This window comes from Palaemon carinicauda, chromosome 1 (assembly GCF_036898095.1).
Source record: "Palaemon carinicauda isolate YSFRI2023 chromosome 1, ASM3689809v2, whole genome shotgun sequence".
NCBI lineage: Eukaryota > Metazoa > Arthropoda > Malacostraca > Decapoda > Palaemonidae > Palaemon > Palaemon carinicauda.
Genome location: NC_090725.1, coordinates 7,280,950 through 7,294,409, shown reverse-complemented (window position 1 = coordinate 7,294,409; position 13,460 = coordinate 7,280,950). Strand labels below are relative to the sequence as shown.

Sequence of the window (13,460 nt, the reverse complement as noted above, 5' to 3'; positions counted from 1 at the left end):
ACTAGCGAAGAATAAATTTCCATAAGGAAACACACTCCTTTGAAAATGGAGCTTGTACTGTGGCTCTCTAAACTACACTACTTTGAAAATGGAGTTTGTACTGTGGCTCTCTAAACTAGCGAAGAATAAATTTCCATAAGGAAACATACTCCTTTGAAAATGGAGCTTGTACTGTGGCTCTCTAAACTAGCGAAGAATAAATTTCCATAAGGAAACATACTCCTTTGAAAATGGAGCTTGTACTGTGGCTCTCTAAACTAGCGAAGAATAAATTTCCATAAGGAAACACACTACTTTGAAAATGGAGCTTGTACTGTGGCTCTCTAAACTAGCGAAGAATAAATTTCCATAAGGAAACATACTCCTTTGAAAATGGAGCTTGTACTGTGGCTCTCTAAACTAGCGAAGAATAAATTTCCATAAGGAAACACACTCCTTTGAAAATGGAGCTTGTACTGTGGCTCTCTAAACTAGCGAAGAATAAATTTCCATAAGGAAACACACTCCTTTGAAAATGGAGCTTGTACTGTGGCTCTCTAAACTAGCGAAGAATAAATTTCCATAAGGAAACACACTCCTTTGAAAATGGAGCTTGTACTGTGGCTCTCTAAACTAGCGAAGAATAAATTTCCATAAGGAAACACACTCCTTTGAAAATGGAGCTTGTACTGTGGCTCTCTAAACTAGCGAAGAATAAATTTCCATAAGGAAACATACTCCTTTGAAAATGGAGCTTGTACTGTGGCTCTCTAAACTAGCGAAGAATAAATTTCCATAAGGAAACATACTCCTTTGAAAATGGAGCTTGTACTGTGGCTCTCTAAACTAGCGAAGAATAAATTTCCATAAGGAAACATACTACTTTGAAAATGAAGCTTGTACTGTGGCTCTCTAAACTAGCGAAGAATAAATTTCCATAAGGAAACATACTACTTTGAAAATGAAGCTTGTACTGTGGCTCTCTAAACTAGCGAAGAATAAATTTCCATAAGGAAACACACTACTTTGAAAATGGAGCTTGTACTGTGGCTCTCTAAACTAGCGAAGAATAAATTTCCATAAGGAAACACACTACTTTGAAAATGGAGCTTGTACTGTGGCTCTCTAAACTAGCGAAGAATAAACTTCCATAAGGAAACACACTACTTTGAAAATGGAGCTTGTACTGTGGCTCTCTAAACTAGCGAAGAATAAACTTCCATAAGGAAACATACTACTTTGAAAATGGAGCTTGTACTGTGGCTCTCTAAACTAGCGAAGACTAAATTTCCATAAGGAATGTTGAGCATGATCTTGACATCGAAGACAATATCATTGAGTTAATGAAACCGCATTTAATACTTCTAAGTGAAGAAATAGCTCATTATCTTCCTTACCAAAAATACTATCAGTTTATCAACAACCTGTTTGTGCTCTTTTAAGGATCTTCCTTCATTCATTACAAGGACAATATAGTTTCATTTCAGAACTGTTAGAAATGTGAAAAGGATGAAATAATGTAAACAGCTAGAATATTAATGAATAGATAAATATGTTAATGGTTATGTTAACTCTTCCACTGATATATTCTTACACAAAACATCATAACTGCATGATTAGCCTATAACTCAAAAAAAAAAAAAAAAAAAAAAAAAAAAAAAAAAAAAAAAAGGATCGCTTTTTAAAATTACAGATAAGAGTATATCGTGATTGGAAATATTGAATTACACATCGTTGCTTATTCAACTTATTTAGGATATATGATTTTCTGAACTGATTATTTACTGTATTTTGCTTATACAACCAATGACAGAGCATTAGGGCTTGATTCTTTAATATGAATAACCAAAAGAATAGGTTAAAGAAGGGGCAATCATTGAACTTGAAAGCTGCAGTACTATGATTAGTATTCCAGCATCATCCCAGAGCTTAAAGAAATTCCGTTTTCTTTTCCAGTAAAAAAAAACACTGAAAGCTGAAAGTTATTACTATAGGTTTGCTGTTGCAACATTAAAATAAATTTCTCCTATATAAACTTTAAAAACTTAACAAAACAAGAGGAAGAGAAATAAGATAGAAGAGTGTGCCCGAGTGTACCCTCAAGCAAGAGAACTCTAACCCAAGACAGTGGAAGACCATGGTACAAAGGCGGTAGCACTACCCAAGAATAGAAAATAATGGTTTGATTTTGGAGTGTCCTCTTAGAAGAGCTGCTTGCCTTAGCTAAAGAGTCCCATCTCCTCTTACCAAGATTAAAGTGGCCACTGAACAATTACAGTGCAGTGCTGACTAAAGTTTTAAGTATAGGTAAGGATTCTTCCAAAAAGGGGTAGTACTACGAAAATACCAGGGATGAAAGACGATGCAGAAAGTGCATTGTCCTGAAGGAATAACGGGTTCTTATTGATGACTCCCAGCTGCATCCGCATACAAAATACCTCTCATGATATAACTGTTTCCCCGCAAAGATATTTGGTATTCCTTCAACCCACGGCAGGTAGGAGAACATATGCATTGTCTTCTCCATTATGTGCATTCGGTTCTGCATTATCGTTAGAACCCAGAGCCTCAAATATAGTAATTTATATATGACATATCTGTTTTAGACGTTGTTAATAGTTTATATAGGACAATTCTGTTTTGACGTTGTTTCTGTTTTTAGAATGATTTATTGTTAACTTATTCTCATCATTAATTTATTTCCTTATTCCCTTTCCTCACTGGGCTATTTTTCCCTATTGGAGCCCTTGGGCTTATAGCATCTTGCTTTTCCAACTAGGGTTTTAGCTTGGCTAGTAATAATAATAATAATAATAATAATAATAATAATAACAATAATAATGAATAAACCTTGCACCTTATTAGTTCATTAGAACAGGAACTGCTGTAAATGATAGCAATGAAAGCATCTTCGCTCGTCATTTCAATAGTCATTAATTATTTCTTTTTCGGATTAAGACAGCTGATTTAGGTTCTTTACAATATTGTTTTTTATTATTTTCTTTATCCCTGTTGGTGACAGATTGATTAATAAGTAAACAAAAACAAAACAAAAAGGTTTCGGACAGAAAAGACATCTATTGTATCAGCATTACTTCAACGCCAACCATTACTTTGTGCTTCAAATATAAGCCTAGAGTTTTACCAAAGGATATTGATAATTTCAACTGTAAAGGAGAAAGAGAGAGAGAGAGAGAGAGAGAGAGAGAGAGAGAGAGAGAGAGAGAGAGAGAGAGAGCACAAATATTGGCAAATCCAAGGGAATGCTGCTTCAACTTTCATGAAATGTTATCATATGGTCTTTTTTTGTCATTTTGTTGTGCACTGTATTGCATCAGCATAGAAAATACCCAGTTGTTGTCAATCTGTGCAATGAAAATAATTGGAAGATGAAATATGGAAGATGAAATATCATTGGAAGAAAAAAGGAATTAATGAGGTAGAATCATTTAAATATTTAGGAACTATGATCTCCAATACAGGATCTTTAGAATTGGAGTTTAATAAAAGATTAAAAGAAAGCAAATCAGACAATGACAAGGTTGAATAAAATTTGGAAATCAAATCGCCTGTAATTACATATAAAAATCAGATTATGTATCAGTTTACTGATATCGGTGTTACTCTACGGACATGAGTTATAGTAAAACAATGAAGAAAACTACAATAGATTTAGTAGACTTGAGAACAAAGCCCTCAGAAGGATATTGGGAGTTAGATGACAGGACAGGATTAGAAATGAAACTAAAAGAGAGATTAATCGAGTACCATATGTGGAGGAGATCACGATGGGTAGATGGAGATGGTTTGGGCATGCTCTTCGCACTCCCCAAGAGAGATTAGGCCACCAAATGTTTAACTGGGCTCCAGAAGGCACTAGAAGAGTTGGAAGACCCAGACCTATATGGATGAGGACTATGAAGCACGAAGTAGATGATAAATGGAGAAATCTAACCGTGGCCCTTTAAGTCAATAGGCGTTGGAGGAGAGGATGATGATGATGATGATGATCGCCTCCCTTAAGACCAAAAATTCTTACATACATACAAACATATACCAAGGCACTTCCCCCAATTTTGGGGGGTAGCCGACATCAACAAATGAAACAAAACAAAAAAGGGGGACCTCTACTCTCTACGTTCCTCCCAGCCTAACAAGGGACTCAACCGAGTTCAGAGGGTACTGCTAGGGTGCCACAGCCCACCCTCCCACATCATCCACCACAGATGAATTTCTTACAGAGTCAAAAGGAATTTCTGATGAAAGAAAGCATCCTGTAACAGATCTTGCTGAAGTTCATAAAAGAACTTATGGAATTTTATAAAGACTATGATGGTGTTATTCACCGGAAAAAACCAAGATCAAAATTCCACCTATGTCATTGATAGTTGAGAATTCCCCATTCTATATACTCTTACTTCACACACATGGTGTTCACTGCCACTCGCTTACAAACTTTTACATTATTATTATCATTATTACTATCCAAGCTACAACCCTAATTGGAAAAGCAAGATGCTATAAGCCCAGGGGCTCCAATAGGGAAAAATAGCCCAGTGAGGAAAGGAAATAAGGAAATAAATAAATGAAGAGAACAAATTAACAATAAATCATTCTAAAAAAAAGTAATGTCAAAAGAGACATGTCATATATAAACTATTAACAACATCAAAAACAAATATGTCATAAATAAACTATAAAAAGACTCATGTCCGCCTGGTCAACAAAAAAGCATTTGCTCCAACTTTGAACTTTTGAAGTTCTACTGATTCAATAACCCGATTAGGTCGATCATTCCACAACTTGGTAACAGCTGGAATAAAACTTCTAGAGTACTGCGTAGTATTGAGTCTTATGATGGAGAAGGCCTGGCTATTAGAATTAACTGCCTGCCTAGTATTACGAACAGGATAGATAGACTATAAAGCAACTTTCTCGTTACTTAGCTCTCAAATATTATGGGAAAAGTTTTTTCATAGCTAGGAAATATAAATGAAGATAGTGTATCAAGCTCGGCTAGGACAACCTAGATTCATTGCCGTTGGTTAATATTCTTGTCAGTGGATATTTATGACAATGGATAATGAAAATAAAAGATAAAAAGTCTAGTCATAGTTTTCTCACAATGGATACAATACATACATTTTGGTCATAATTAGCAATTAAAAACTATTTTGTGATTATAATGAAAGAAAAAAAAATAGTGAATGAGCACTATGAATAAAGCATTCTTACTACTACTACCACTACTACTACTACTACTACTACTACTACTACTACTAATAATAATAATAATAATAATAATAATAATAATAATAATAATAATAATTTTAAAATTAATAATAATAATAATTTTAAAATTAATAATAATAATAATAATAATAATAATAATAATAATAATAATAATATATCATCTATGTCATTTACATAGGTGGTAACGTTTTATTTAAAGATGCTAGGATTTTCTTTCAATATCATTATTATACGAACAAAAATTTTCAACTATCTGCTCAGTAGCCCATATGAATCTGAGCTCATCCACCCTACCTCACCCCCCCCCAACCTCCACCTCACCCCCCCCCCCACTCCAACCCCCCCCCCCCCTCCCCCTCCGACGGCCCCGCCCTTTTCACTGCCTGCCGGTGCCAGGTTCCTCTTCCACAACTCCTACTTAAACTGAAACACTTGTCTGCCTGAGTTTAGCATCTCACTTCCTTATCCATTCACGCTTCTTCTTCTTCTTCTTCTTCATAATAATAATAATAATAATAATAATAATAATAATAATAATTTTATTTTTATTTTTATTTTATTTGTATATTTGTATATTTGTACATTTTTATATTTTTATATTTTTATATTTTTATATTTTTTTATTTTTATTTTCATTTTTATTTTTATTTTTACTTTTATTTTATTTTTATTTTTTATTTTTATTTTATATTATTATTATTATTATTATTATTATTTTTTATCATTACTATTACTTTTTATTATTATTATTAATTTTTATTATTATTGCTTGCTTACTAAGCTACAACCCTAGTGGGAAAAGCAGGATGCCATAAGCCTAGGGGCTCCAACAGGGAAAATAGCCCAGTAAGGAAAGGAAACGAGGAAAATAAAATATTTTAACAAGAGCAACAACACTAAAATAAATATATCCTAGAATCGATATGAGAGCAAAGGATGATTATCTCGTTTCTTTTTGTTTTCATGAGTTAATGAGCTACAGATTATTATTATTATTATTATTATTATTATTATTATTATTATTATTATTATTATTATTATTATTATTATTATTACTTGCTAAGCTACAACCCTAGTTGGAAAAGCAAGATGCTATAAGCCCAGGGGCCCCAACGGGGAAAATAGCTCAGTGAGGAAAGGAAAACTAGAATATTTAAGAAGAGCAACAGCATTAAAATAAATATTTCCTATATAAACTATAAAAATTATAAAACAAGAAAGAGAGAAATTAGATAGAATTGTGTGCCCGAGTGTACCCTCAAGCAAGCGAACTCTAACCCAAGACAGTGGAAGACCATGGTACAGAGGCTATGGCACTACCCAAGGCTAGAAAACACTGGTTTGATTTTGGAGTTTGAGTCTGATAAAGATATTTCACATTTTAATTTGATTTCACTCTTGCAGCCAAGAATCAGCATAGCAATAGAGCATTTTACTCCTGACATTACATGCGTAAACTAAGTATATACTATTTATGATTTTATGTAGATATTCGTTTGCTTCTGTTTACACATTTATTATAGGATATTTGAACATACAGTATATATTAAAAACAATTAAAACAGCTATAATTATCACAAATACATTTCAGGAACCATTGAAAAAACCTTTTACCTAACGAGGAAAGAGGATAAAGAAATTTATTTACTCGCGAACAAACCTTGAGGAAAACTAGAATAAAAACTAGCGGAAGAAATCTTGCCACATTACGTTATGAAAACATCCTTGGAATATCACCGTCAACCATCTTCAGCAGTCACAAAATTCACGCAACATTAAAGGAAGAATTACGAAGCCATACGCCATCTGGCTTTCCAACCAGATAAAAGAAAAATCAGTTTATTATTAAGCAACTAGATTTAAGAGTTAAAAGAATACAATGAAAAATATTCGATATTCTTTTGTTGGTTGTGAAATGATAAGATCATGAAAAATGTACTCGACGAGATCATCAAGACGCTGTGTGCTCTACTTGGTATTGTTTAGTATCTTGTGTTTCTGTGAGTTGAATAAACATTTCATGACTCCCGGTACCGAAAATGACGAATTAACGGAACTGATCATGGAAGATTCTCCCAGCTCAAGCACCAGCAACTATGGAAGGTATGGCAACGGCATCTCTTTAAATATTTTGGCCCACTTTGTTGTTGTTGAAGATTGCCTGGCCCTTGTGACCAAATACGGGTTCTTGCAATTATGCAGCTAGTAGTATGGTCCACATATGTTATTTTTATATATTTAGTTTATCTATACAGTATTCGTGTCCTTACAAAGTCATGGGAATGTGGTCGGTTTTGGTATATCAATATTGTTGAATGAGTTTTGATGCTCTTGTAAAGCGACATGGAAGCGGATATAAGATGAAATAAATCGAATACACGTTAAGAACATTCAAGGGTTACAGATTAAAGGAGAGAGAGAGAGAGAGAGAGAGAGAGAGAGAGAGAGAGAGAGAGAGAGAGAGAGAGAGAGAGAGAGAGATTCTGACCCCGCAAAACAAGTTATATCCAGAATTAATCTTATGATTATTCACCCGAGGTCTATGCCACCCACGAAATGTAACACCCAGTAGTCGTGAATAAATCAATGTTTTTCATATTTGTCATCAACGATGAACTTCCGCGACTGACATCATGTTACTCTTAGCTATTCTAGAACAATCCAGCAGCCGACGTGCTGAGAAAACATTGCGACGAAATTCTTTCCTATTCCGCATCTTAGAATTAATGTTAGAAAAAACGATCTTGAGATACACTCTGTCTCTCTAAATTGCTTTAGTCGTTTATCTACAGAAATGCACCGAGTTGAATTAAAATCGATTTTATTTATTATCATTATTATTATTATTATTATTATTATTATTATTATTATTATTATTATTATTATTACTATCCAAGCTACAACCCTAGTTGGAAAAGCAAGATGCTATAAGCCCAGGGGCTCCAATAGGGGAAAATAGCCCAGTGAGGAAAGGAAATAAGGAAATGAATAAATGAAGAGAACAAATTAACAATAAATCATTCTAAAAAAAATAACAACGTCAAACCAGATATGTCATAATCTATATAAACTATTAACAACGTCAAAAACAAATACAGTATGTCATATATAATCTATAAAAAGACTCGTGTCCGGCTGGTCAACAAAAAAAAAAGGATCCAATGTACGACTCTCTGGCCAGACAAAAGATCGCCAAACTTAGGATAAAAGTTTTGATCTTTAGTTGTTGTTCTTGAAATAAAAAAATATGTTTGTTCGAGTATTGTTGCAAATTTATTCTTATATCTACAGAAGAGTAGGACTGACACCTTTGTTACCCTAATTCGCTGGAATTACTTTGCATAAACTCCGAAGAGAAAAGATTATTACTGTATCCTAGAATTATCTTGACTGCTGTTTCTTCTGGCACGTATTTTTCTCTTCACAGCAGAGGAACGCATGTCAATTGCTATAGCTCTTTCTAATACCACCAAATAAATAGTGACATATTGTTTGCATAGGCACTCGCACTACTTACATATTCACATTACTTAGATATATTCATATGGATATAGACAGAGCATACACAATTACATGTGCACGCATATAAACACATGCGCTGAGAAGCCAAAGGAACATATGCACATATAAACATGAACATATATATATATATATATATATATATATATATATATATATATATATATATATATATATATATATATATATATATATATACATATATGTGTGTGTGCGTGTGTGTGTGTATATATAAAGATAAGGTCATGAATATCTCTATGCTTAAAATTACACATACACATACTCATGTATGTGCTTTGTATATATAATGTTCATATACCTATTTATATATATATATATATATATATATATATATATATATATATATATATATAAAGGTATGCATATATATATATATATATATATATATATATATATATATATATATATATATATATATCGTATGCATACAAACACACGCACGCTTATACATATTCACGAGTATATATATATATATATATATATATATATATATATATATATATATATATATATATACATATATATATACTACTATACTATATATATACTATATATATATATATATATATATATATATATATATATATATATATATATATATACACTAGATACTACCGCTAGAGAGTTTGGGGTCTTTAGTCTGGCCAGACAGTCGTACTTTGGAACCTTCTCTCTGGTTACGGTTAATTTTCCCTTAGCCTATACACACACACCGAATAGTCTGGCCTATTCTTTCCATAATCTCCTCAGTCCTCATACACCTGACAACAATGAGATTACCAAGCAATTCTTCTTACTGCACTGTAATTGTTCAGTGGCCACTTTCCTCTTTATAAGAGTAGAAGAGACTCACTCTTTGGCTATGGTAAGCAGCTCTTCTAGGAGAAGGACACTCCAAAATCAAACCATTGTTCTCTAATCTTAGGTAGTGCCATAGCCTCTGTACCATGGTTTTCCCATGTCTTGGGTTAGAGTTCTCTTGTTTGAGGGTGCACTCGGGCACACTATTCTATCTTTTTCTCTTCCTCTTGTTTCGTTGAAGTTTTTATAGTTTATATATATATATATACATATATATATATATATATATATATATATATATATATATATATAGTATATATATATATATATATATATATATATGTATATATATACATATATACATATGTATATATATGACTATATATACAGTGTATATATATATATATATATATATATATATATATATATATATATATATATATATATATACATACATATATTACGGCTGGCAAGCTATACAACCTCTCGAGTTCCAAACTCACCTGTTTGTTTTTACATTAAATCTGTTACACTTGAAAACATTAATACCCGAGCTCTAAGACAGTTAAAAAGCTCCTAGATAGTAATATATAAAAACAATGAATATCCAAAGGTCTCTTAAGTACACTCAAACAAAATTGGGTAGTTATTCTTAAGAGTTATTCAAACAACTCTTACTTCAATTCTTTAACAGGGGTACGAGCGAATACTAAATTAAACGCTGGTGATTGGAATAATACACACTTTACAAAAATAGATATATTCTATATAAATTACAACACTGAAAAAAATGTTCTTAAAACAAATAAATCACTCAAAATATTAATTCAGACTAAAGGGACCGTCCGCTATGGTGTTTTGACATACCAATTTTCAGAAATAGAAAATCGTTTTATTGCTTCTATGTATGCATAAACATATTGTACATGCTCTGGCGGACGGTTCCCTTAGTCTGAACAAAACTTAGATTAAGACAAAAATTTTACAATCCAAAAATTATATATTCAATTAATTTGAAATATTAAGACAAAAGAAATAACACTTATGAAAATTATGCATTCACTTGTTTCACTTTCATACCAACATATTAGCTTGATATTTAATGAAAATAGATAACCAGATAATGATACAAATACCTTTCACGTTACTACAGGGCCAGTTACAAAACTTTACACAATGCCAACACTCACCCCAACACAATAAATTTAAAATCACCTTTGACTTATTTTGTTACGTTTCAACAGACGATTTACATTGGGGCACAGAATCACTTTGGAGAGGACACACTATAGGTACAGAGAGAGAGTGAGGGAGGCACTTAAGCTCTTTCACAGGACAGCTGCTTCTCTACAGGCAGCCCTGGGTGGCGCATATGTAAGACTTAGATACTTCCAGTATATTCCATGTCCAAGATCTGGAAGCATGGTAGTTGGCCTAAGGGCGTAAGGTTGCCAAAGATTACTCTCATGGACGAGTACCCACGCAACAGGGAGACGAACTCTCTCAGTTACCTCCGCCCACCTTTGTCCTCAAAATAAAAAAAAGATAAAATCCAAAACTAAGTCCCTCAAGAATGGCATATTTTCTCACAAACATGATGCAATACCTCATAAAAATATAAAAGAAAATTACATAAGCCCTTGTTCACATCTGATATGGTCATATAATACTCTCAAACAGATTACGACGAAAGTCTTACGTAATTTACTTACAAAACTTATGTCTACACATATGAAAACAAAAATAAAGTACATGAATAAACTACTGTGTTTACTCTACACTCGACCAGCTTTGTAAGAATATATATATATATATATATATATATATATATATATATATATATATATATATATATATATATATATATATATATATATATATATATATATATATATATATATTTATATATGTGTATATATATATGCGTGTGCATATATATAAATGTGTGTGTACTGCTAGGGGTTGTCTATGTGTGTAAGGATGTGTTTCTATATGTATATTATATAAAACTATATGCATACAGTTATATGCATACATAATATATATAGTATATATGCTGTATGTGTGTGTATCTTTTTGTACACATTTTCATTATATATACTGTATATGAATATATATATCCATATATATAAATGTATGTATATACATATGTATATACATATACTGTACATATACATACACACACATATATATGTATATATACACATATATACATATATATGCGTATATATATATATATATATATATATATAAATATATATGTACATATATATACATATATACATATATGTATATATACATATATGTATATGTATATATATATATATATATATATATATATATATATATATATATATATATATATATATATATATATATATATCACTGTAGCACAGTCTGTCGGCCTGCAACTTCCCAGAGTCTATTCACAACTTTCATGCATATATATATATATATATATATATATATATATATATATATATATATATATATATATATATATATATATATATATATATATATATATATATATATATATATATATATATGCATTTTTATCGCAGTAAAAGTCGGTAGCATGCGTATGGTATCTTACTTCGTGCAGTAAAATGTTTTTACATGTAGGCCTATACGACAAAATCTAGAATTGGGTAATTAATACAATGTGTATCTTGGATCTTCCTATGCTTTCCTTTTTTGTGTAATATTCATAAACATCCAAGGTAGATTCAGTTACGAAAAGCATATTCATATGCAAGGAATAGAAGTTTGTTTTGATGTAAGTAAGCAAGTCAGTTAAAACAAATAGGAAAATAAAAAACTCTTTGCATTTAATAAAAACTTAAACATTATTCGTAAGATTTAGTAAAACTGTATACAAAGTAAAGTCCAAAAAAAGCATTTTATTATATTTCTTTCTTTTAATGAATAGCAATTTAGAAATATCAGAGGCTGATATGTTCATAGGCAATGTTTTTTTGTTTTTTTTTTTAAGATAAAATAATAGTGATTAAAAGTTTTACGTAAGGTATGTAATTAAGATATATGTAATTCTACATACGTAATATCTGAAAAAAAAGAAGAGAGGTTCTCTGTGTATTTTATCAAATAAACATATATATATATATATATATATATATATATATATATATATATATATATATATATATATTTATATATGTATATATATATATATATATATATATATATATATATATATATAGACAGTTTTACATATGATAAATAGAAAATAATTATAAGAATTTGAATAACGTACAAGACTATATATTAAGTTTTCCCTTTTGAATGAATATAGTAAACATATTAAATATTCTTTCGCATAAAGAAATAATACTATTGTAACGTGCCGAGAGAAGGTTGTGAACTCAAAGGCAGTGTGAAAGCAACTGAGTTAGTTTATTGTAGAACACTCCCCTTTATATACAAAATCTCAAAGCAACAAGAATTTTCATGTTCAAATATTGACAATGTTACAGAGGAAAAAAGCAGACATGATTTTTCAGGTTCTTTTTAGTGCGAGGGGAGAGCGAAGATACAAGCACAAAATGAACTATATATGTTCGTGTGACACACGGTTGGTACACCATCAAAGGCATCTTGCAATGCATGCCATGAATGGAATATTCTTTTTAGTCCAAAATACAGGTAACGACAGCTATATAAGGGAAAATTATCATTTTGAATCAGAGGCAGTAGTTTATAACAAAGTGTAAAGTGCTTGTGAAAATAGTTTTTTTTTTAGGTTTTTTAATCTTAACCTTATCAATTATGCCAATAGAAATAGTTCTAAATTGGTTAAGGAGCAATGGTTCATATATCTTGTGGCTAAAATAAAAGCCCCCTTCTAATAGTGGTGAATTAAATAT

General features: G+C 31.1%; 1 protein-coding gene across 1 annotated transcript in view; it reads left to right on the top strand.

Moving 5' to 3' along the window:
• The first annotated feature begins 7,165 nt into the window (after nt 1–7,165).
• LOC137646286 (uncharacterized) overlaps nt 7,166–13,460 on the top strand; it is a 13,511-nt gene continuing 7,216 nt past the window's right edge. The window contains exon 1 of the mRNA XM_068379399.1: nt 7,166–7,335. Within this exon, the coding sequence (XP_068235500.1) occupies nt 7,166–7,335 (170 nt within the window). The remainder of the gene's footprint in view (nt 7,336–13,460) is intronic.